The sequence below is a fragment of the Engystomops pustulosus genome, chromosome 3 (assembly GCF_040894005.1).
Source record: "Engystomops pustulosus chromosome 3, aEngPut4.maternal, whole genome shotgun sequence".
Taxonomy (NCBI): Eukaryota; Metazoa; Chordata; class Amphibia; order Anura; family Leptodactylidae; genus Engystomops; species Engystomops pustulosus.
The window spans coordinates 43,958,233-43,979,379 of NC_092413.1; the positions used below are offsets into that span (position 1 = coordinate 43,958,233).

Sequence of the window (21,147 nt, forward strand, 5' to 3'; positions counted from 1 at the left end):
TCCCAAGAACAGGGGATCTGATGCGGTCTGGAGTACCTCAGTTCGCCCCTTCGTAGCTCCCAGAGATGACTGGAGTATATATGGCTGTGCATGTCCATTTGATTTTATTACAATTTTTTCTCTTTATAAAATTTGGTACCGATTGACTACAAATGTGAAAAAATAAGCTGTCATTTTCTGATTGATGGAATAATGCTATAAACACATTAAAAACTTTACACTTTCCCAGGGTGAGCTACAGATGCAGAGGGTGCATGTACATATAAAACATTTATTCGTACAACGGCCAAACCGCCATGTGCTGGAGGTGAGGAGAAGGTGACCCCTCCTCCCTCCATAGAAAACAGCAGTGCACCGCCACACACTTTCAGAAAGATAGAGCAAGCTCCATCTTTTTGCGGTGTGCAGATCGGTGCCACACGTGTGGCACTGGGCCGCCATTGCCATCCATGGGGACGTATATTCGGCCGCAAATTTCCTTCCACATGTACGTCCCCATGAACTGCCCTGCAAATGAGCCCTAAGGGTGGATACCTCTAGTTCTGTGAATGTGGCAAGTTTCAGGAGATAAGGTGGTTTGAATTTGTTCACCATCATCGTTTATATGACGTCCTTCCTGCACGGGGCATGTGCAAATAGGACGTGTATAGCCGTAGGGCAGTTGTGAAGGGCTTACAGGAAATCTATCCGTCCAATTCATACCTTAGAGAAGCATCGCTGACTGAATCCACTTTGCTCTTTGATGCAGGATCTGGCCTTGCAATAGTTTTTTTATGGTCTCCTTTTCCTAAGAGCGGGCTTTTAAAAATATGGTAATGGGTTGCAAGTGCTGAGGGGCATGTAATTGCCTCTAACTTGCCTTGTTAAACTTGCAGTTCATTAGCATATTTGTAAAGCGACTTTCTTGGGAAAAAGGAGACCAAAAACCCCCTCACTATTGCAAAGCAAGATTCTGCATCTTGGTGCCACATTGATTTTATCAGTGACTTCTTTATCACAAGCTTCTTTATCACAATCAGACACAAGCTTGCCTTCAACAATGATGTACTCATACAAAAGCCATCGGGGCAATAGAAATATTATTTCAGATCAAGATATGATATTGTGAGACAAAAAGTCCAACTCATTATAGTTTCTTAAAGGCCTTTTCCATCACAATGTATTCTTAAAGGTAACATTTCAAATACAATCATTGTGCCACTATAAGACAATACAGAGCTAATGTATCCAAACATTTACTTTGCCTCTCATTAACATCAAAAAGAAAAATTTATCTGCCAAAATATCACCAAAACCCGTCCACAGGAGCCACGTGGTAGGCGGTAATGGGACACCTGCACGATTAGATTTCTGAAGTACAATTTTACAGCCTACAGATCAAAGCCACACAATGGGAATGCTAAACAGATGCCCCATTGAAAAGCCGCTAATGTCACATACTTACAGCAGCAAAACGCAAGGGTTAATATTCATCAGGAATAACACTGGTATTCAGATCACATAATCAAATCAAAATCATTCGGAGACTAAGCCAATGCAGCGCCCGGTCTCAAAGGGAAAAGTGGCATGAAGAAAGAAAGCCAGCGTGCATACTAATCTCCATACTTGGATTTAACAGCTTTAGCTTACTCATCTCTCCGGAATTTACTGAATATTGTTACTCTCCATATTAATTACTGCTGGATAAAAAGATCATAGAAAATTATCCAAAGGCACCGCTGCCATAAGCTAAATGGCATTCATTAGACTATACTCAAATTCAGCAATTTGCTAACAAAGTGATACATAAAAAAAAGGCTTCACCTGATATTATCTTCTGGCTCGGACTCTTCGTCACTGTCCTCGGCTTTTCTCTTTGTTCCTGCAGGAGCCTGAGTGTTGTTAGGATTCTACAGGAGGGAGAAAAGACACAAATGAAATGCAAGCAAACACACCGCCTCACGTTCACCAACACAAGCCACAAGCTGAGAGTTGTAGGCTATACACACATACATAGGAGCTCGCCCATCATACTTCCATTAGCAGCTCCTAAATACATTGTCCAACTGAGGAAAGGCAGGACCTTTGTAAGCCAAATCACTTTTTGCTTTCATAGAGGCATTTCCAACTCAAACTGATTGTTTGGGATGTAACCTCTGAGACCAAGACCAATCCTAAGAATTAGAAAGGAACCAGTCACCAGAAATTGACTTAATAAACCACACCACGGTGGGAAAATGAAAGTTGAGCTCTGATTGGTTGCCGTGGACAACTAGAATAGTTATGCTCTAAGAGACTTAGTGTGGTGTGGAAGGTGTTAGCCTGCTTGACACCATACAACAGTGGTTTTGTGGTCAATATAAGCTGCCAGGTTCCCTTCAAAGACCCATTTAGATTCTTAACATGCAGGAGGTGTGGGGGGGGGGGGGCTGCAGTGAAACTACAGCATATAACTAGTTGTAAGGCCATGTGATCAGAAATGCTGTTGTGAAGGATTAAACAAAAAGAGCCCTCTCTCTGAATCAATGGGGAACATATTTGAAAGTTTTAAACCAACCTTTTATGCAACCCATAGGATATAGCATAAAGCTGATTGAATGGGGTCCGACAACTGGGACCCCCACTGATAACAAGAACAGGCCACTAGCAATGTGGAGAACAAGGGATCCGTTCTCATCAATTGATGTAGAAACAGGATGAGCATGTGTCCTGCTCCTCCTCGTATGGGAGTGTCAGAAATTGCAGAGCACAGTGCTCAGCTATTTCCAACACACCCATTCACCAGGGGAATGCCGAGATACCCAAACGCCGAGCTCTGCAATTTCCAACACTCCCCATAGGAGCAATATGCTGGAACTGGATCGGAAACCTATTAGCGTTTCACCCACATATACTGTGAATTGGGGATCATTTACGATAAAAAGGCCAGACAGTAGCAGTGAATGAGGAACAAAGAGGCAGGGCCTGGCGCGGATAGATGGAGATAAGGAGGTGTAGTTGGGCAATGATGCGGTCGTGGGGGCCAGTGCCAGCTGGATTGCTGGGATAACACCACCCCGACTGGATACCCAACAAAAACCTGGCCAGCAACAAGGAAAATGGCCATGTAAGGTACTTTAAAGGGGTTGGTCACTTAAGCTCATGTTTTTGTAATGTGTGTGGGCAAGATATTAGGGAATTTACCAATAAACATCTATTAATAGTTCTGTTGTAGTTTCATTAATATGTAAAGTGAATCCTCCTGTCTTTTACTTCATCAGCCAGACATCCCTGTCCAGAACATGGCGGCAGATAGAGGGTCATGTGATCTCTATATGTCCATGAACAATATTTAGGCAGAGATGACATGACCCTCTATTTTGAGGCTTCACTTTACATTTCAAGAAAGCGGGGCAGAATTTTAAATATAAGTATATTGGTAAATTACCTAACAGACACATAAAAGTCATGAGGTCAAGTGGCCAACCCATTTAAGTGCTTTACAAGCGTTTTGAGCTGGTGACTGTATCCCTTTAATTAGCACAATCTATTCAACACTTCATGTTATACAGAATATAAAAATTATGAACAAAAATGCAATAGTTCATCCACTAAACTGTGAGCCCCATATGACACTGGCTAAGAATCAAGCAAGTGCTTGAAAGCTTGTGTGAACATGGTCCTCATTCCAACTGTTTCAACTCATGGCCACATTATTACTCAGTAAGGTCTAATTTTGTAGGTTTATGCAACCCTAGATCTGTAAAGCTTTGCGCAATCTTTTGTTCCATAAAGATTTATTATCCACACCAATCGAACAGGGAAAACCACATGACTGAGAATAGTTCACTTTCAAAGTGGGGCCCGATTTAAGTTTTTACGAATTGAATAAAAGGGAAACATGCTCTATTCAATACTATGGGCACAACGCTCAGCTGCCTCTGGGCACTCACAGACTGCAGATGGTGCCGCAGGAGAAAGCAGAGTGCTGTGCGTAGCAAATACCAAAGCTCACATACTACTGAATGGAGCAAAATATGCATTCAATTAGTAAAAAATGGAGATGCATTCTAGGATTCCCAGAAGATAGATCGCCACTGATCAAATCGTGATCCCTATACCAGTGATGGCGAACCTATGGCAGTCAGAGCCACAGGTTTGGCCAGACAAGGCTTAATGATGCAGTCAGTGCAAGCCCAGGATGTGCCACACCATATAGTATTTTAAAGTGTCACATACTTCCCTGCCCAGAAGTACAGGAGGAGGGAAAGGGTGTGGAATATGATCAATATCAGTTCCAGGAGAACCTGGATGGAAGCTACAATGATAACCTTAATTTCTCCTCCTCCTTACCACTATATTGGCGTCACCAAGATGCTTGTACGATTGAAAGCTGTGAGATCAGTGTACAGCAAGTTACTGCTTAAATTATCACGTTGGAAATTGGCAATAAATAAATGGGTTTCAGTTTTACTTTGGGCATTTTGTCTCTAAAAGGTCTGCCATTAATACCATATACAGGCGGTCCCCTACTCAAGAACACCCGACTTACAGACGACTCCTAGTTACAAACGGACCTCTGGATGTTGGCAATTTACTGTACTTCAGCCCTAAGCTACAATAAACAGCTATAACAGTTATCAAAAGTTTCTGCAATGAAGCTTTATTGTTAATCCTGGTTCTTATGACAATCCAACATTTTTAAAATTCAATTGTCACAGAGACTAAAAATTTGGCTTGGGTTACAATTATAAATTATGCAGTTCCGACTTGCATACAAATTCAACTTAAGAACAAACCTACAGAACCTGTGTGTATACACGTGTAATCATTTATAACAGGTCGCTTCTGGGATAGCAAAAAGATTTTCCAGTATCAAGACAAAACATTCAAAGAATACTTCTAGAACAAGCTAGTATCAAAGGTTTGTTAAAACATTGTGATATAAGAATATACTAACAGATATAATAATTCATTTATAGAGCGCAAATTACACAGCACTGAACAGTTTGCCAAATCAGTCCCTGTCCCCAATGGGGCTCACAATTTAATCAACCAACCAGTATGTTTTGGAGTGTGGGAGGAAACCGGAGGACACGGAGGAGACCCACGCAAACACGGAGACAACATACAAACTCTTTGCAGATGTTGACCCTGGGACATGAACACAGGTCCCCAGTGCTTAAAGGCTGTAATGCTAACCACTAAGCCTGACACGTTTACATAATTTATCACAATCGTACAATTAAATAGCAAGGTAGGGGTGTAAATGAACTCATACTTACAGAACTTTGCATTCTCATTTCATAGGCCGTTTGTCTTGGGTTGACAACAGTGTTGGAGGACACATCTTTCTGCCCCAGAGCTTGGGGAGCATACTGCCCAGTAAGTGAAAAAGATGGCCTTTGCTCATTCTAAAACATTGAGAAAAAGAAAAAGCAAAACAAACCTTACATGAAAAGGTGGTGCAGACCTAATCAATTTCACCAATGTGGATAACAAGAAGTAGCTTAAGCCATATGAAGCACTTACCTTGATTCATACAGTATCATCTCAAAATAAAATACAAAGTAATTTTTAATACTGCTCACCTTCATCCGCTTATTCTTCTCTTTTTGTCTCCTCTTAAAGTTCTCCTAGAAAGACCAATGACACAAAATAATTAAAATTAACAAAGTGAAATGAAAAAATATATATAAAAAAAAAATATATAAAATCATCAAAACTTACATCATTTTCCTTCCGTTTCTTGAAAATGTTATCTTCAAGGACCCCAACAGCCAGCATGATCATCTGCACTCTCTCCAAGTTAACAAATCCACTATCCGTAAGGTAACCCTGTTAAATAAATGTAAAAAATAAATGAAAAAGTCTGTCTAAGCTAAAGCCAACCTGAACTTTTCCAAATGTGAGTCAAATACGCCAAAAATAAATATTGCCACAGTTCTGTAGGGCTAAAGCTATACAACTACAAACATTAAAATATATGCAGCACCCCACTGTTTGGAGACATGGATATACAAAAAGCCTACTAAATGCATAGCCAAGCTTATTTGGGCATCTACTGGGCAAACACCAAGACTTAAAGGGGATGTCTGAGAGTTATGAAAATTAACTTAAGCAGCCCCCCCTCCGGCCACCTTAAAAAAAATAAATAAAGAACTACTTGCCTTCCGGCGCCCCGTGGGGGTCCCGCACTGCTGACGCTCCAGTCCGGGCGCCAGGTAAACAAACATGGCCGCCGGAGCAGCGCTGGACTAAGCTTCCGCCTGGCCGTGGCCGGGCACGTCTATCCGTCCCTATTCACAGCATTGTGAATGCGGGCTAGAAGGTTGTCGGGTCCGGCCAGAAGCTGAGTCCAGCGCTACTCTGGCGGCCATATTTGTTTACATGGCGCCCGGACCGGAGCAACAGCAGCGCAGGACACCGGAGCGCACCGGAAGGCAAGTAGTTAATTTTTTAAGCAGCGCCCTCCTAATTTTCATAACTCTCAAACAACCCCTTTACAAAGACAAGCAATTGATCCTACACTGAATTAGACCATTATATTTTCAACATGGATAAGACAATATAATACTTAGAAATAGTATGTAAGGTTTAAACACTCACCCCAGTCTTATGTACAACATCTTTATAAATATTCACCAGTTTGTCAATTGCACCCTCCCTAAGATAAAAGGACAAAAAAAATAATAATAAATAATAATACAAGTATAGTATCAGTAAAAGTATGAAGCCTTCATGAAATATATAAACACAACTCACCTGATTTCAAGGGATGGTAGATGTGGCAAGAAATCGTTGCCCACAAAGAAACACATAAAGACCCAATCGTCGATAGTTCTTTCAAAGTCGTATGGGAACGACAAGTTTGGCATGGCCAACTCTCTTTCCAGATACTGAAACCAAGGTAAGAAATATATACTTATAGCTTAATGGAAATCATAACATAAAAATTTAAAATAAACTTAAAGACGTTGGAGAAAATCATCCGCTTTCTTTGTACATACCTCACGTAACACATTGAGACGAATGAAAATAAATTCCTGCTCACAGCCTGGGGGAGTATCAGCAAACTCATCGTGCTGGAAGGAAGCAAACAAAAACAAGGTTTAAAAGCAACAATTACAAGAAACTTTAGAAAATTTAAAAAATAAACATTTTGAACAACGACACTAGAATACAGTGAAAGCCCCAAATTTACATGACAAAAAAAGAGGCCTCACCTCTCCTTTCTTCTCACGGGGTAACCCTTGACACTCTTTTAGCTCATGCCCGACCTGACCACATAAGTTGCACGGTCTTGGTTGGTTAGGCTTAAACTCTTCTCGGATAATGGTAAAATTGGGTTCATGAGTAGCTAGCCCAAGCATGATGAGATCAGCTAAAAAAGAAAATTGCATTTATCATATAGGATTTATACTTGCAGGGGAACATCATGACAAAGGCAAAGATGGACGTCACAAAAGTTCTTAAAGCCAAGGTGGGAATAGTAAGAACCAAAAGGAACAGCAGACAGTGTTCAGCACTGCCCAGGTTACAATTACTGCTGAAGGAGTGCACTTCTCTTTTGCTACTCTGTAGCTAGCAGGCGCAATCTGATGACATCATCGCTCCTGCCCACTTCAAAGGCGACACGTCCATCTCGAGGTGGTGTGAAAGGAGTTACAGAATATCAAGTTTTTAAACAAGATTTTTAAAGTAATGACAAGCACTACCTGCACTTTAGATAAAGTTTATGAGAATATGTTTCTAATTGCCCTCTTAATAGTCACATCCACAAGGCATTCCCAGGTAAACATTAAACTATTTACTGTTAATTAGATAAAACTGCCACCAATTATTCTAGACCAGCGATGTTGTGCACAGAGATTTAGCGCAAGCTTCACAAATGTATTGGAGAAGTTGACCTATAAACTGCATGGAATGCATAATTTAATAAAAACAAGCATAAACTGCACAACGGAATTAGTCTAATCTCCACATTGAAGAGAAAGGCACAATCTAGTGCTTACCGTCAGCACCACATAAGCAATGATGAGTGTTGGGGTCATGGTGGGGCTGAGCTGTTCAGAAAAGAAAAAGTATAAATGGTTATCTTGTAAAGTAACACAATTTAAAGATTTTAGCACAATATACCTCTTTGTCGTCTGATGTAATCCATAATCTTGTGTTCACCTTCACCGGGAGCACTTGCATCTGATAAAATAACCTTCAAAGACAAGATCGCATATCATAAGAAATAGTAGCAAACAAGATTACTCAAATATACTCGGAATAACAAAATTATACTCCGTTCTAACAAAATAACTATCACTAATTCACTGTTATTTACAAAAAGAGAGCATTTCACAGATCTAACTCCAACCTGTATCAGTCCAGGCATTTACAATTTTGGTTGCCTCTGGTCGGATTCCTGTTATCTTCTCTTGTTTGTACACTACTGTGCTCTCTGCCTCCTGCATTACAAGACCAGCTCAGGCACAGGCACTTCCTACAAGCAACCAAGCAAGAAGCAGTGTGCAGAGATTTACTCTACAAGCTACTGGCAGATACAGTCTTTATCTCAGGGAGGCACATAGTAGAGCTGAGAGGGTCATTGCGTTTTACATCCATCTCATGGATTTCTTTATCTCTCATCTCTGAAATCTCATTTATTTTTCTGTGTGTCAGATACTAGTGAATGTTCAGAAGCGAAAATAAAAAAGTGTAGTGTAGAAACCAATACCCTGACAATCTAAGCACATTGTCAGCACACAGCATCTCATAGCACAGAGCAATCAGAAAGTGTCTGCTTAGAGAGTCACTGAGCTAAAAACTGTTACAATAAAACTGAGTAATATTGTAAAGTAAGGGGGTAAAAAATGATCTTTGTTGTGTAAACATCACTAGGGGAATCCCTTTAAAGTTGTTGGGCACTAATGACCTTAAGCCCGGCAAGTACAAGTTCCTAAAACAAATAATCCATATTGTACTTGCATGGCTAAAGCTTGCCTGAAGTATGTGGGAGATGGTACCCACTGGCAGCATTGCTTAGCATCTTTTCTGATGTCTTTTTTTGACGTCACTACAGGGGGGTGAAGGGGGCTTTGCCGTCATTACTGTATGCAGATGTTCTTAACATGCCACTGCCCCCAACATGGGGGTTGTTACCACAGAGGTGGCATGCAGACAGTAAAGAAAATACAGGTTAGGGAATACAGGCGGTCCCCTACTTAAGAACACTCGACTTACATACGACCCCTAGTTACAAACGGACCTCTGGATATTGGTAATTTATTGTACTTTAGTCCTAGGCTACAATAAACAGCTATAACAGTTATCACAGGTGTCTGTAATGAAGCTTTAGTGTTAATATTGATTCTTATGACAACCCAACATTTTTAAAATCCAATTGTCACAGAGACCAAAAAAAGTTCTGTTTGGGATAACAATGAACAATATACAGTTCCAACTTACATACAAATTCAACTTAAGAACAAACCTACAGACCCCATCTTGTATGTAACCCGGGGACTGCCTGTATTTCATTCCACGCTGGGACCCATTATAGAAACAGACCCCCTCCCTCACAAGAATGTGTGCTGGAGTTCCATTCAATAGTATGGGACTGACTGAAATGGCCAAGCACATGCCGGGCAATTTCCAATACTGAGTGGCATGACTCACTCAATGAAAAATAGTTAGGACAGGACCCCTGCTCCTAGGTTGACTGGGGGTCTGTTCTTTTGATCCGTGAGTGTTCCAGAAGACAGATCCCAACTGTAACCGCTCGTTTTTCCCCATCCTTGTCAGAGAGGATAAGATGCCAACTTGGTACAACCTTTAAAGAAAAGGCTTGCCTTCATGCCTTCACTAAAAACACACACACACACACACACACACAAAATTTAAAAAAAAAAACAAAAAAAAAAACACACAACTTACTGTGAGGTTTTTCCAGCCGGGGTCGTTATTTAACCGATCTGCAATATAGTAACGAAGGCATTTGGCCAAATTGTCCATAAACTCTGTGCCCTAAGGAAGATAAAAGAATCTTTGTCATTTACACCACAACATAAATGACCTGTGTGTTATACGGTAGGTATGTGCTACTTACAGGAGTGATACAGTTACTGTCAAACCTCTCCTTCACCTCCTCAGGAGGAAGGTAGCCACCTAGAGAGAGAATGGAGCGTACTGAACAATGCATAGCAAGTGAATGAAGTGACATATGGCTTTACTATAGCCAGAGAATACAGAAGCATCGTATTTTATGGTTGGAGTAACCAAGGTTCCCATATTCCTCCTAAACACCATTGCACAGCAAGTGAGAGCGTTCCTAGAACACACACTTCAGAGCAGATATTTCCTCTGTAGTAGCCAACAATGCAGAGCTGTTGCCCACATTTTAGCTAATTATCATCTTTAATTTACACAACGCCATCATATCCTGCAGCACTTCGTAAGTATACATATCATGATCTGTAAAGAGCAATAACATGGCCAGGTGGAACAAAAGGAATGCAGGCCCTGCTCCAAGAGCTTACAATCTGTAAGGAAGAATAGGGGACACAGGCGGTAAAGTGACTGAAGGCTTCAGTAGTTGTCAACGGAAAGAAAGTCTCCCTTTACCTTTGGAGAGGACTTCTTCACGGATACGGCTTTTCTCTTCTGTCAATTCTGCACCTTCTTTGGAAGCCCTGAAACGCCTGGAGCGCTGCTGGTTCATCTTAGCTCGAGGTGCCTGTTGAATGACATATAGGGTACAGTGAAAAATAAAACCCAAAAACCATTCAACCATGAGTAGAGATTGTGCGTTTTAACTTAACCCCTTCATGACTGCCATACAGCTATAAATACCCTAATTGCACATATGTAATGCAGATAAAAGGTGCATAGACATGACAGTGGTAGAAATGGCTATAACTTCTAAAAAATAGTGTGTGCACAAAAATACATGGCTAAAGCTGCAGTAAAAGCTGTGAATATTTTATACAGCTCTTTGTTTCAGATTGTAAAATAAGCAGTGGACATCCCCAGTTCTGTGGCACCTAGAAGCACAAGCCTCGTGAGAGATTGAAGGAGATTCCTCTCTTGAAAATGTGTTTCTAGGAGCCACGGTACAGAACATATAGCTCCAGGGAGACAGTTGACTGTCTGCAGATGTACATGTACCCTCTGCATCTAAACCAGGGGAAGGAGATTAACTAATATTACTAATAGTAAAAATAAATAAGAGAAATATAATATATATATATATTTTATACACACACATACACAAAAACATTTCAGATTTTTCAGTAATGTTTGCCAATTCTATAACAGAAACATTTAAAAAAAAAAAAACTTTAACATGACAAAAAAAAATAAAATAAAATAAAATGAAGTAAAAAATGTAGGATGTTCCAAATATATCATTTAAAAACGAGCAGAACAGAGCTGCAAAAATTGACCCGGACATTCACCAACTATTTTGAATCTTTAGCGAAAGAGCAATTTTAAATCAACCCCTTTATTCCAATAAGAGTAATCTATGAAGTGCCCCGTGGGAAACGTGTGACATTGTGTGATTTTATGCAGCATTCCCCTTTAACTCAATATTAATAAAAGAAAGACAAGCTTGTCTGATCATCATATGGATGCTCAAAGATCCTCTCCACAACCTTCTGCAAACTCATTGCTCCTCCTAAAGATCCCAGCGATTGCTCTGCACTTACCACGCCATCTATAGCCATGTACAGCACCCTCCTCGGCCGCACGATATTAAACAATCGATCAATGTACTCAAAAATGGCCACCATCATCTCATCTTCATTCTTAGGTGCTGGTCTGATCAGACAAGGAAAGTATAAATTACAATCTCATCTTTCATGTCAGAAACAACAAGAAATAAATAAAAACACTGATATTTACTTGTTCTCGGGGTGAGTGCAGGGATGGATGATGCCGTTCATATCCAAATACAAGTTATCGAACTCCACCTCGTTCGGGTTCGGCTTGCTGGTATCAGTGGGTATCATGACTCCATTGCATTCTTTGGGCTTTGAAAAGAAAATACAGATTGTTTTATATGGCATTTAACATCTTTCAAAATATAGGGAACTGTTCATATCTACATGGAAAAGAAAAAAAAATGGGAACAAAAACAAAAAAAAAAAGCTGGTGGGTTTCTAATCCACTTCTTGCCCTGCCCAGTTGGTGGCCTAGCAACATTTGAGAGAAAAAAAAGCCTGCATATGGATGTTATGCATGTGCCTTCAATCTTTGCAGATCCATTGACTTCTATGGATGCACATGGTCCGCATATGAGACAACACATGCTGCAATATTTTCTGTCTGCAGTGGAAAAAAACAAAAAAAACCTGACATGTGAACAACAGACCCAAAGAAACAATAGATCTGCTTACCATCCACAAAAAAAAAAAAAAAAGTTAAACACACACACACACGAAAAACACTCGTCTAAATGAGTCCTGAATTATACTATATAATATTAAGATGACCAGGACAACCTTTACGAGACATATTACACTGTCATAAAACACTAAAGTTTCTCCTCACAGAACACTGGGGGCCGTTACTGATCGCTAGGGAAAGGACATATAGAAATGCGTATGCGATCAGACGGGGCCCCGCCCACAGATGCTTACATTGACCGCACCCTAAACATTCAGATCAAACTTTTTTTACCTTGAAAGTATCATATCAGTATGGAGTACCGATTCTGAATTTTCCACTCAAAATTCTGGTATCGGTGCAACCCTACTTTGGACCAGATGTTCCAGTCAGCCCACGCTGCAAGTTGGACGCACCAAATTTGCTCGTGTGTAAGTGACCTAACTCATTGAAAATGACTGCACTTATGGATATAAATCTAGCGGCAGAGCAGCTGTTGATTGAACAAGGAGACTGCATGGGGGAAACCAGGAGAACGAGCGTTGAAACCCAAATTTCTAGGAATAAGTGGTATTGTGGCCTGACCCTTTCAACCTTAAAGCTACAGAATGTCATTTTTTTTTTAAAGACATTTTTTCACTCAATGCAAGAACTTCTAGGGAATCCATCATCAATTTAGACCACAAAAAGTTGCACAGAGTTGGACAGAGTTAGGCATTGGCCCTAGAGATCAGTGTAACTTATAACTTAGTAGCAGCAACACTATAAAATAAGTTCTAATCCAAGGTGAAGATTTGTCATTGCAATTATTTTCTCCTTTATGCTATCTCGATGCTTTTCCTGCCGAGTATTATAGCCTTTTGTAACCTGACTCCCAAAGTCAATGGCATTACTATTCTGCCTATGATGGCCGCAATTGGCACTACTTGCAATCATCCAGACCCAGTTAAGAACAGAAACCAATTTAAGGGGTTGGCCTGTGCCGTGCCACCTCCTCGTGGCCTCCGGCAGACTGAGTGTGCCGCAAATTCATACTATGGGGGCCCACTCCAAGCACTGATATGTGATAGCTATAGTAAACACTGCAAGCCCCTCCAACTGCTAGAAGCCAGATGGACATGGGACCGGCCTGCGTGCAGATTATCACAAATGTAAAATCTGTGCATATTTTGAAGCGTGCAGAATTTCAACTGTTTATCTCCACCTGTGATCTTACATCATTGCCCAGAAAATTCCTAGTCAACACAAAGTTTCCTTACAGATTTCATGCCGGTAACTTGCAGTTTTCGACTTCTAATTGCAAACAAATACGCAACATAATAGTCACATGAGCCTTTTTTTCTGAATCAAAATCTGGAATAATTTCAGCAAAATAAAAAAACACTTTCACCTACATTTATTAAAGTGTCTTCGCCAGTTTTGTGTCGCGGCTGCAACGTGTCTGGCAAGACAGAAAAAAAAAGGTGCCACTAAAGGAACGAGTTAGTACCCCATATCTGCAGCATGAACATATGAAAAAATGTTATAGTCTAGATTCCTTCTGCTTTGCACACTCTTGGCATTCTCTTGAAGAGCTTCAAGAGGTAGTCACCAGAAAAGGTTTTTACATCACAGGTGCTCCGTCAGGTTTAATAAATGGGTTTTCTTGCCTTATGAATGGAGTTTGGACCATCAGTTGTTGTGCAGAAGTCAGGTGGATACACAGCTGATGGTCCTACTGAATAGACTGTTAGAATTTGTATTATGGCTAGGAAAAAAAACAGCTAAGAAAAAGGAGTGGCCATCATTACTTTAAGAAATGGTCAGTTCGAAAAATTGGAAAAAAAAAACTTTGAAAAAAAGTGTCTCTAAGTGCCGTTGCAAAAACCATCAAGTGCTACAAAGAAACTGGCTGACATGAGGACTGCCCCCGGGAAAGGAAAAGCAAGAGAGGATAAATTAATCCGAGTCACCAGCAGCTCAGATTAATACACACAGTTCTGGCAGCAGACAAATCTCTACAACAACTGGTAACAGGAGACTGTGTGCAGCAGCCTTCATGGTAAAGTAGCTGCTAGGAAACCACTGCTAAGGACAGACAACAAGTACAGGAGACTTGTTTGGGCTAAAGAATACAAGGAATGGACATTACACCAGTGGAAATCTGTGACTTGGTCTGATGAGTCCAAGTTTTAGATATTTGGTTCCAACCACCGTGTCTGTGCGACACAGAAAAGGTGAACGATTGGACTCTACATTCCTGGTTCCCACCGTGAAGCATGGAGGAGGGGGTGTTATGTGGGGGAGCTTTGCTGGTGACACTGTTGGGGGATTTATTCAATATTGAAGGTACACTGAACCAGCATGGTTACCACAGCATCTTGCAGCAGCATGCTATTCCATCCGGTTTGCGTTTAGTTGGACCATCATTTATTTAATCGACAGGACAATGAGCCCAAACAACTCCAGGCTGTCTAAGGGGTATTTGACAAAGAAGGACAGTGATGGGGCGCCAAGTCAGATGACCTGGCCTTCACAGGCAAAAGGGCCAACAAGTGATAAGTATCTCTGGGAACTCCTTCAAGACTGTTAGACCACTGCCGGTGACTACCTCTTGAAGCTCATCAAGAGAATGCAAAGCAAAAGGTGGCTACTTTGAAGAACATAGAACAGTGATGGCGAACCTTTTCGAGATCAAGTGCCCAAAATGTGACCCAAAACCCACTAACTATTCCCAAAGTGTCAACATGGTAGTAACATAAATGCCCTAATACCGGTAGAGCCCCCTGAACAAGAAGAATTGTGGGGGCCTGGAGCAAGTTCTCTAATAGCTCTAAACCAACCCTAATCACACCTTCTCACTATTCCTACAGTCCCAGGCAGCCCAAGATGGGTCTCTAAAATAACACAGACCGTCTGAGACTGCAGTTTGCCATGTCTGGCAAACTCTGTGCCTGGAAAACAGCCTGAGTGCCCACAGGGAGGTCTCTGAGTGTCACCCATCGCACCCGAGCCATAGGTTCACCACCACTGACATACAATATAAGACATATACTTAAAGTGTGAAACAGCTGAAAATATAATTCCACATGTGTTAATTCATAGCTTTGATGTCTTTAGTGTGGTTTTACAATTTTTATAGTCATGAAAATACAGAAAATTCTTTGAATGAGAAGGTGTGGCCATACACTATATACGCACTGCTTAAAAAATATATAACTGAGTAAATTAAACTGTCCACTTAAGAAGCAACACACATTGACAATCAATTTCACATACTGTTGTTCAAATGGAATAGACAGTGGTTCTGCAGGTGGGTACAACAGTCCACTTCTCTATGCTTTTCAGGCTAAAGTGTTGGTTGCTATTGAATGGTGACGCTTTCACACTTGTGGTTGCATGAGACGGACTCTATAACCCACAGAAGTGGCTCAGGTAGTGCTGCTCATCCACGATGACAAATCAATGCAACCTGTGGCAAGAAGGTTTGCCGTGCCTCTCAGCATAGTGTCCAGAGGCTGGAGACGCTACCAGGAGACGTGGAGGGGACCGTAGGAGTGTAAAAACCCAGCATCAGGACTGCTACCACTGTGCAAGGAGGAATAGGAGGAGCACAGCCCTGCAAAATGACTCACAGTAGGACAAAAATGTGCATGTATCTGCACAGTTAGAAGCTGATTCCATGAGGGTGGTATGAGGGCCATCAGATGGGCTATGAGCACAACCCCTAACACCGTGCAGGACGCTTGGCATTGGTCAGACAAACACCAGGATTGGCCAATTCACCACTGGTCCGCTGTGCTCTTCACAGGCAAAAGCAGGTTCACACTGAACATGTGATCGAGTCTGGAGACGTCATGGAAAGCGATCTGTTGCCTGCAACATCCTTCAGCATGAGCGGTTTGGCAGTGGTTCAGTAATGGTGTGGGGTGGTATTTCTTTGGAGGGCCGCACAGTCCTTCATGTGCTCGCCAGAGGCAGACTGACTGACAAGGTACACAGATGAGATCCTCAGACCCATTGTGAGACCAGATGCTTGTGCAGCTGGTGCTGGGTTCCCCTTAATGCAGGACAATACAAGACCTCATGTGGTCTAGCATTGTCTAGCAGGGCTAAATGATGTAGTTGGATAGTTGTTAGACAAAAGTTGAGTTTAACATGCCCAATCAAATCTCCTGACACCCCCCCCCCCCATCATGTACATCATTTCTGTATGTCAGCAGCTCCTGCAAGATAAAGGCATTGAAGCTTTGGACTGGCCTGTTCGTTCCCCAGACCTGAATCTGATTGAGCACATCTGGGACATCATGTCTCACACCATCCACCAACATCACAATGTACCACAGACTGTCCAGGAGTTGGTGGATGCTTTAGACAAGGTCTGTGAGAATATCCCCTAGGAGACCATCTGCAACTTTATCAAGAGCCTACTGAGGCGTTGTAGGTAGGTCATACAGGCACGTGGAGGCTACACACACAATACTGGGCCTCATTTTGACTTATAAGGATATTTCACTAAAGTTAGATCAGCCTGTTGCACATTTTTCCACTAATTTTTTTGCCGACACCAAATCCAGGCCTCCAGTGGTTAATAAATGTGATTTCCATTGATTTTTTTGGAGATTTTGTCAGCACCATCAACTTTGTACAACACAGATGCATATACATGCACAGACGTATCTAATAAAAGACTTAAAAAGTGGTCAACCCCTTTACAGTACTTTTTTTTGAGGGGGGGGGGGGGCTTTAAAAATCTACAAACTTAATAGTGATGTGGATTTCATTCAGTACGCAAGAGGGGTCATTCCGTGAAATAGAGACCTTGCAGATTTCATGGACCAACCACAGTGCTGGGGGCAGGACACGGTGCATCGTAGTGATACATGATACAAAGAGTCCCTGCATCTTCACTAAACAGAAGGACTACAATTTGGCGCTGCTGTCAACGGGGAAGCCATGCATCCTATATCATTAGTGTTGTCAGTCTATGACACAGGACTCCGGATGCTCCGCAGTTCACAGACCAACAACTTAGCTGTGCAGCTGCCCTTAGCTGGCGAACTAAACTGCGGTGGAAGATTCTACACTCGCATCAGGTCAACTTCTATTGTATCATTGCAGATTTTTCTCTTTGCAATGAATGAAATGATGAACACACCCCTTATACAAAATGCAGATTACTCTATAGATTCATATGCAAAGCCTGAAAAGATACAACGCATTTAATGCCTGATTTTGGTGCACCCCAAATGCCATCACAAATATGGTTTCCCTCCTTTTACAGACACCACACTGACACATTAAACTCAATGACCCCGTGAACTTGAGCACGCGCTTTAAGTCCACAAAAATGTAAAAAAAACTATACACGTGTGAGTGCGGTCCAGATCTGTGGATCATTTGCTGTGTGACCCTCCGGGGGGTTGGAATAAGCAAATAACATCCTACACCAGACTATTTACCATTTTATTTAGAGGATTGTTTTATTTTTTTACATTATTGACTTAAAAAAAAAAAATGGCCCATGGATCAGCTGTGTGCAGCCATAGAACATCACGCACATGAGGACTAAAGCAGTAAGTGCTTACCGCCAACAAAAGTGCTGTCTGATCAGGGGATCTGTAAAAGGAAAGGGGCCTGTTCCTGGAGTTCTCCAAGCAGGGAGGGCGCTATATACACATGGGCAGAGTATACGGAATTCCAGTCACCAGCTTTGTAATGGGACCTAATTGATATTATGCACGTTGCCATGTTGTGTTTACAATGCTGTTACGTTACCGGCAACCTAAAAGCAAAGTGTGAACTCAGCCCCACATACTAAAATGCTGTGGAGTCAGCCATGTGCGTCGTGCAGGGTGTGAGTAGTCCGTGTATATACGGCCCGGTTCGGCTACGGCGTTTGCCGCTGAGATGTAACAAGGATGCAGCAGACATGTGAGGAGGACGCGGCATGGTACCGGGCCGTGTATACAGGGACATACACACCGTTATTATCTCCCCAGGGCACGCGATTTCATATCCGCCATTACTCACTTTCTCCTCCAGGCAGTGCACTACAATAGACGCGTACTTGCGGCTGAGCCATCTGAAGAAAGCCGGGACTCCCATGCTGCAGAGCCGGGGAGCAGGAGACTAGGCCTCGGTACACACACAGGAAGTAGAGGCAGAAACGAAGAGCAACACTTCCGCCCTCCGTAAGATAACGGGCGGAGCTGTGCCGTGCTCCGCCCCCTCCGGTATGTCTGAGAGGACACAGTCCGCATAACGTGCGGTTATTACAGGAGCGTCTTATCCCTGCAGCCACAGAACTAATAAAAACACGTTTCTATCGTCTACTTTATGGTGTATAGACATTAAGTAAACTGTGCGCTTAAAACCGCATCAAAAACCGTATATATCATTTTACATGTGAAAACTAGGTGTGTAACTTCAAGAAGAAATCTTTGATCTTGTTCCTTGAATTATTGGTAATTAGTGCGCTGTTTGGTCAGTTTTGCTTCAATTACTTGTTCAGTAATATATATATATATATATATTAAATACAACATTAAGATTATTTTTTTTTTAAATTACTTTTTTATGCACTATGGCACGGCATGGCACCCCGTTACAAGATTGTAGGGTGCCATGTTAAAATGACCTATGCCAGTGATGGCAAACCTTTTAGAGACCGAGTGCCCAAACTATAACAAAGACCCGCTTATTTATCGCAAAGTGCCAACACAGAAATTTAATTTGTGATTTATACTCCCTTCTCTGTCACCGTTTTCATTGATACCAGCACCCTGAGGACGCCAATAAAGCAGAAAATAGTCCCAGGCAGAGCTGTCATAGCTCTGTGCACAGCAAGTCCTGGGCTGTCTGAGACTGCAGGAAGATACCTGGAGTCATCTCTGGTGATGGCCTGAGTGCCCACAGAAAGGGCTCTGAGTGCCACCTCTGGCACCAGTGCCATAGGTTAGCCATCACTGACCTATGCGATCCTGCTGTAGACAGGGGCAGATTTAGACTGACATGGGCCCTGGGCTGTATGAATATTATAACCCCGTCACTAACTACATGTGGAACTAGAATCAAGCTTCTTGGGGAATGGAGGACACGTCCCTTCTATATGCTTTCAATCTGCGGTCCCGTGACTAAGGGTCCCGTGGCTGCATTTCCGTCGGGTTTTCCGACTTTTTGCGTGTAGGACTTTGTGCGTGTACATAAATGTGTGTTGAAATATGTATATATTTATTTTTAACCCCTTAAGGTCCAGGCTCTATTTTGTTTTTGCATTTTCATTTTTTCACACCTTCAAAAAACTTTTTTATTTTTCCATGTAAAGAGCTATGTATGGCCTTTTTTTCTGCGTAACAAATTGCACTTCATAGTGATGGTATTTAATATTCCATGTTGTGTACTGGAAAGCGGGCAAAAAATTCTGAATGCAGTGAAAGTGATGAAAAAGGAGTTTGTGCCATTTTCTTGTGGGTTTGGACTTTACGGGTTTCACTGAGCGCCCCAAATTACTAGTCTACTTCATTCTTTGGGTCAGTACAATCAAGGAGATACGATATTTGTATAGGTTTTATAATGTTTTCATACATTTCCAAAAATTAAAACCTCCTGTACAAAAAAAATCCTTTAGTTTAACGTCTTCTTGCCGTTTTCTTTTTCATAAGTTTTTCATCCTGTGTGTGGTGTTATTACTTTTGAAAACTTTATTATATTTTGATAGATCAGGCATTTTTGGACACGGTGATACCTAATGTGTTTCTGATTTTTACTGTTTATTTTTATTTATATGAATTTTACGGAAAGGGAATTTTAAGGGTTTTTTAATATAATTTTTTTTTTACTTTTTTTTAAATTTGTATTTGTACTATTTTTCAACCCCCCTAGGGTACTTTAACCCTAGGTTGTCTGATTGATCCTACCATATACTGCCATACTACTGTATGGGGATTTTGCACATCATCTATTACAGTGTGCAAATCGCTGCGATGATCCGAGTCAAGATGGCGGCGCCCTAATGCCGCCAGCAGCTTTGCCGACCACAATCAAATGGTTAACACCCGCTATCGATTTTAGCACTGATCACGGCTGTTAGCGACAGATGTTTTCTCCATTGTGAAGCAAATACCCAGTGAGTATGAAGAGGGCTCGGCCCATGAGCCTGCTTCATACTCCCTCCTACGCATCAGGAAGTTCAGTAACGTCTTTTTGCGTTAAGGGGGACCCCATGCAGAAATCAGCCTCTCCTAGTTATGTCCCTGCAGAGGGCACTCCTGGAATAGACAGTGGAGAGACACTTAGAGAGGAGCGGAGGAGCTCATGTTTCCTGTTATTGGCAGGCTTAAAACAGCAGGTTGGTGATAAGCCCTTCCTTTTGAGGCTAGCAGGGCTATAGATTGGCTGCCTCATTTTATAATGGCTATCAATGGCCTGCCGGACCACCAGCGTGCTCCAGTGGTCAGCTTTCTGGGTAGAATCTCCTGTGGAGGCAGATTGGCTCCTTTGCATCAGCAGCATGACAACAATACATCATCTGGTTCTGTAGTAGATTCCCAGGACTGAGACAGAACACACTAATCTCTAGAAGGAGACAAATCGAAGAGGAAATTAGAAATCTTAGGTATGATACAAACTCAGAAGAGCCCGGAGCTCTAGCCAGAACCTATATGTGTCGGCATTCAGCAGTAGTGGACCCTCTGTACCACCGCGAGCGATGGCGCAAGCCGACGTCTGGTATTTGACTGGCACATGACTGGTATATGACTGGTGGTGGCAGTTGGCAGAAGACCAGGCCCGGCGTCAGCACCCGGCCAACCCGGGCAAGTGCCGGGGCCC

At 42.0% G+C, this 21,147-nt stretch overlaps 1 protein-coding gene across 1 annotated transcript in view; it reads right to left on the reverse strand.

Annotated features, from left to right (window-relative positions):
• The window catches only part of XRN2 (5'-3' exoribonuclease 2), a 42,614-nt gene extending 24,104 nt beyond the window's left edge, over positions 1 to 18,510 (reverse strand). The window contains exons 1-16 of the mRNA XM_072140614.1: positions 18,349 to 18,510; positions 11,854 to 11,981; positions 11,658 to 11,769; positions 10,573 to 10,684; positions 10,058 to 10,116; positions 9,886 to 9,975; positions 8,098 to 8,170; positions 7,974 to 8,024; positions 7,185 to 7,342; positions 6,969 to 7,043; positions 6,724 to 6,857; positions 6,568 to 6,625; positions 5,689 to 5,796; positions 5,550 to 5,594; positions 5,244 to 5,372; positions 1,804 to 1,889 (exon numbers count right to left, since the gene is read on the reverse strand). Coding sequence (XP_071996715.1) covers positions 1,804 to 1,889; positions 5,244 to 5,372; positions 5,550 to 5,594; positions 5,689 to 5,796; positions 6,568 to 6,625; positions 6,724 to 6,857; positions 6,969 to 7,043; positions 7,185 to 7,342; positions 7,974 to 8,024; positions 8,098 to 8,170; positions 9,886 to 9,975; positions 10,058 to 10,116; positions 10,573 to 10,684; positions 11,658 to 11,769; positions 11,854 to 11,981; positions 18,349 to 18,423 — 1,493 coding nt within the window. The 5' untranslated portion in view covers positions 18,424 to 18,510. The remainder of the gene's footprint in view (positions 1 to 1,803; positions 1,890 to 5,243; positions 5,373 to 5,549; positions 5,595 to 5,688; positions 5,797 to 6,567; positions 6,626 to 6,723; positions 6,858 to 6,968; positions 7,044 to 7,184; positions 7,343 to 7,973; positions 8,025 to 8,097; positions 8,171 to 9,885; positions 9,976 to 10,057; positions 10,117 to 10,572; positions 10,685 to 11,657; positions 11,770 to 11,853; positions 11,982 to 18,348) is intronic.
• Positions 18,511 to 21,147: the final 2,637 nt, after the last annotated feature.